Source organism: Montipora foliosa, chromosome 1, assembly GCF_036669935.1.
Source record: "Montipora foliosa isolate CH-2021 chromosome 1, ASM3666993v2, whole genome shotgun sequence".
Taxonomy (NCBI): Eukaryota; Metazoa; Cnidaria; class Anthozoa; order Scleractinia; family Acroporidae; genus Montipora; species Montipora foliosa.
This window is the reverse complement of record NC_090869.1, coordinates 27,953,298-27,955,797: the sequence shown is the minus strand read 5'-3', so window position 1 is coordinate 27,955,797 and position 2,500 is coordinate 27,953,298. Positions and strand designations below refer to the sequence as shown.

The window sequence follows — 2,500 nt, the reverse complement described above, 5'->3', positions numbered from 1 at the left end:
GAGTCCATGTGGAATAAAGGCTTTGTCTTTGCCCGTCCAGCCTCACACTGAATGAGAGGTTCGACGGTCAAAATCTTTTGTTTGGACATTGAGTGATATGGGTTACAGAGCGGTTTTCAAATGAGTGTGGTAAAACCAAAACCAAAGTAATTACTTTGGCCAATCAAAAAGGTCGGAGACAATCCAGTAAAGCAATCAAAACTCGAAGTAATTACACGTAGCCGACACAAAGCGCGGAAAAATGTGCACGCGCCAGCCACGATTGGTTTTGCTTTCACTTGTGATTGGTTGAAAAAGTGGCGCGAGAACTTTTAACCAATCACTGAGTGAAGTAATGCAAAACCAAAGTAATTCGCTAATTACTTGCGACACTCAATTGAAAACCGCTCTATGGGTTTGTCTTTATAATTAGTTACACAGTTGATCATGGACATTTTGTTTCTCCACAGAATCGAATGGAAGAAAGTTTAAAATTGTTTGAGTCAATAGTCAACAATAGATGGTTTAATGAAACATCTGTAATTCTCTTCCTCAATAAAAAGGATTTATTTGAAGAAAAAATAACAAATTCACCTCTCACTATATGTTTTCCAGATTATACAGGTGAGTTTAATTTGTTCTCTTTCAAATGAAATTTGAATTTTTTTAAGCTACAAAGGAAATGATTTCTATCAAATGATACAAATATGATTTCGCATAAGAATGCTCAGTTGGTGAAGCCATGTGCTTTCCCGTTTCTTCCTTCTCTGTGGCTTCTTTGCAACGCTTAAGTTACTTCCCTAATTGCGCTGTTATATCCTTATGTGAAATCATTTCTTGTAATCCACAGTTCAAATACCGGTATTTGATAATTTGTTTAGTGTATAGTCTTCTTTGTGATAGATTACATTGTATGGTTGTAGTTAAACGTTGTCAACTTTCATCAGGTCCCAACACATACGAAGATGGATGTCTTTACATTAGGAGACAGTTTGAAGCAAAAAACTTAAACGATGAAAAAGAAATATATGTTCATCTTACATGTGCAACAGACACAGAGAACATCAATTTTGTATTTAATGCGGTTACTGACACAATAATTGCAAACAACCTCAAAGGATGTGGCTTGTATTAAATCGTGCGATGTTTCATTCGGGATCAAAACGAGCTGGCAGGAGAGCTATTCATTGATGGCTTTTAGTCGCAAAGACTGGATTTTGTCGATGTGCTTTGCTCACATTGGAATAAAGTCCAAATGGCATTAACGAAAGAAGATGAAAATTTTCAACCAACGATGTGCTCATTATGTGGTTTCAAGATAAAAATAAAGTGCTACGAATCCAAGAGAAAGACAAAAAAAAAGGAATCCAACACTTGCATCATGGCGAATTGCAAGCTCATTAGCGTGGTCCTCTCGATAATGTACAGTTAGCGTTAAGAAGATTGGCCTTCGCACAAGTGCATCATATAAACACGCTCGATAGTATTAAACAATGACAAAGTACAAGAGATTCACTGAATTTTTTAAATTTTGATTTGGAAATTTTTATTCATCCCTCTCACAGTATATGCTATAAAATAATAACTAGTGTTCCAACCAACATCATTCTTTTTACCGTGTATTCTTTAGGACCAGCCATTTGGAATTCTTAGGTGGGTTGATATCCCAAGCGTGAATCCTTGTTTTCGTAATTCGCCGCCATCATTCTTGCAGGGATAATTTGATTACTTGTTGCAAGGGGAAACCGTAGAATATAGCTTATGATTCGAGAGCACTTCCCCTTGGTTCTTAGACGGAATTTCGGGGCAGTACAGTAAAATCCCACAACTTAAAATTTAAATTTGACATCGCAAATTTCTACGTCGTACTTCCTCTGTATTTTCAATAAAAAATTTCATGAGATACTCAACTCTGAAATTTAGAAGAGGCAATATCGTGCTGTTGTAGCCGTACTTTAATAATGAGAGAGAACTTTTAGAAACAGTGGAAACGAAAAATGTTTTGTAAGTGCGCATGTCCAGAACGAAAATCCAATCGGAAGGTCTTTACATGACGTCACGTTGGCCCACTGGTCTAAAAATAGACTTTTTTTTCTTTAGGTCAGTGCGGCGGCCGCACTGGTGACCCAGGCAAATCCTGCGGTAAATGAACTGTATTCACATGCAAAACAATTTCTCATCACGTCGGTAAAAACCAACAATAGTACAGGCAACTTGTAGGCTCTTTTGCGAGGGATTTTGCTGAACTACCTTGTACATTGCGAGCTTGTTGGTGGCGTTAGAAATATACGCATTCGATCAAACGAGTAGATTTTTTTCACATATCTAGGACTTACAATAATTATTGTTGTTATTGTGAAATGACCAGTTATCGCAGAAGTTCCCTTTAGAACTTAATTTTGAAACCTTTAAATATGATGTGAAAACTTAAAGACTTAACGAAAGAGAAAGAAAAATTAGCCCTTATTGAACTTGTCTGTGCTTGTCTTTACAATGCATTTGAAGATGAAAGCTACAATGA

The 2,500-nt window shown here is 36.6% G+C and overlaps 1 protein-coding gene across 1 annotated transcript in view; it reads left to right on the top strand.

Annotated features, from left to right (window-relative positions):
* LOC137995826 (guanine nucleotide-binding protein G(o) subunit alpha-like) overlaps positions 1-2,450 on the top strand; it is a 12,990-nt gene extending 10,540 nt beyond the window's left edge. Inside the window, exons 7-8 of the mRNA XM_068841302.1 lie at positions 450-603; positions 927-2,450. Coding sequence (XP_068697403.1) covers positions 450-603; positions 927-1,114 — 342 coding nt within the window. The 3' untranslated portion in view covers positions 1,115-2,450. The remainder of the gene's footprint in view (positions 1-449; positions 604-926) is intronic.
* Positions 2,451-2,500: the final 50 nt, after the last annotated feature.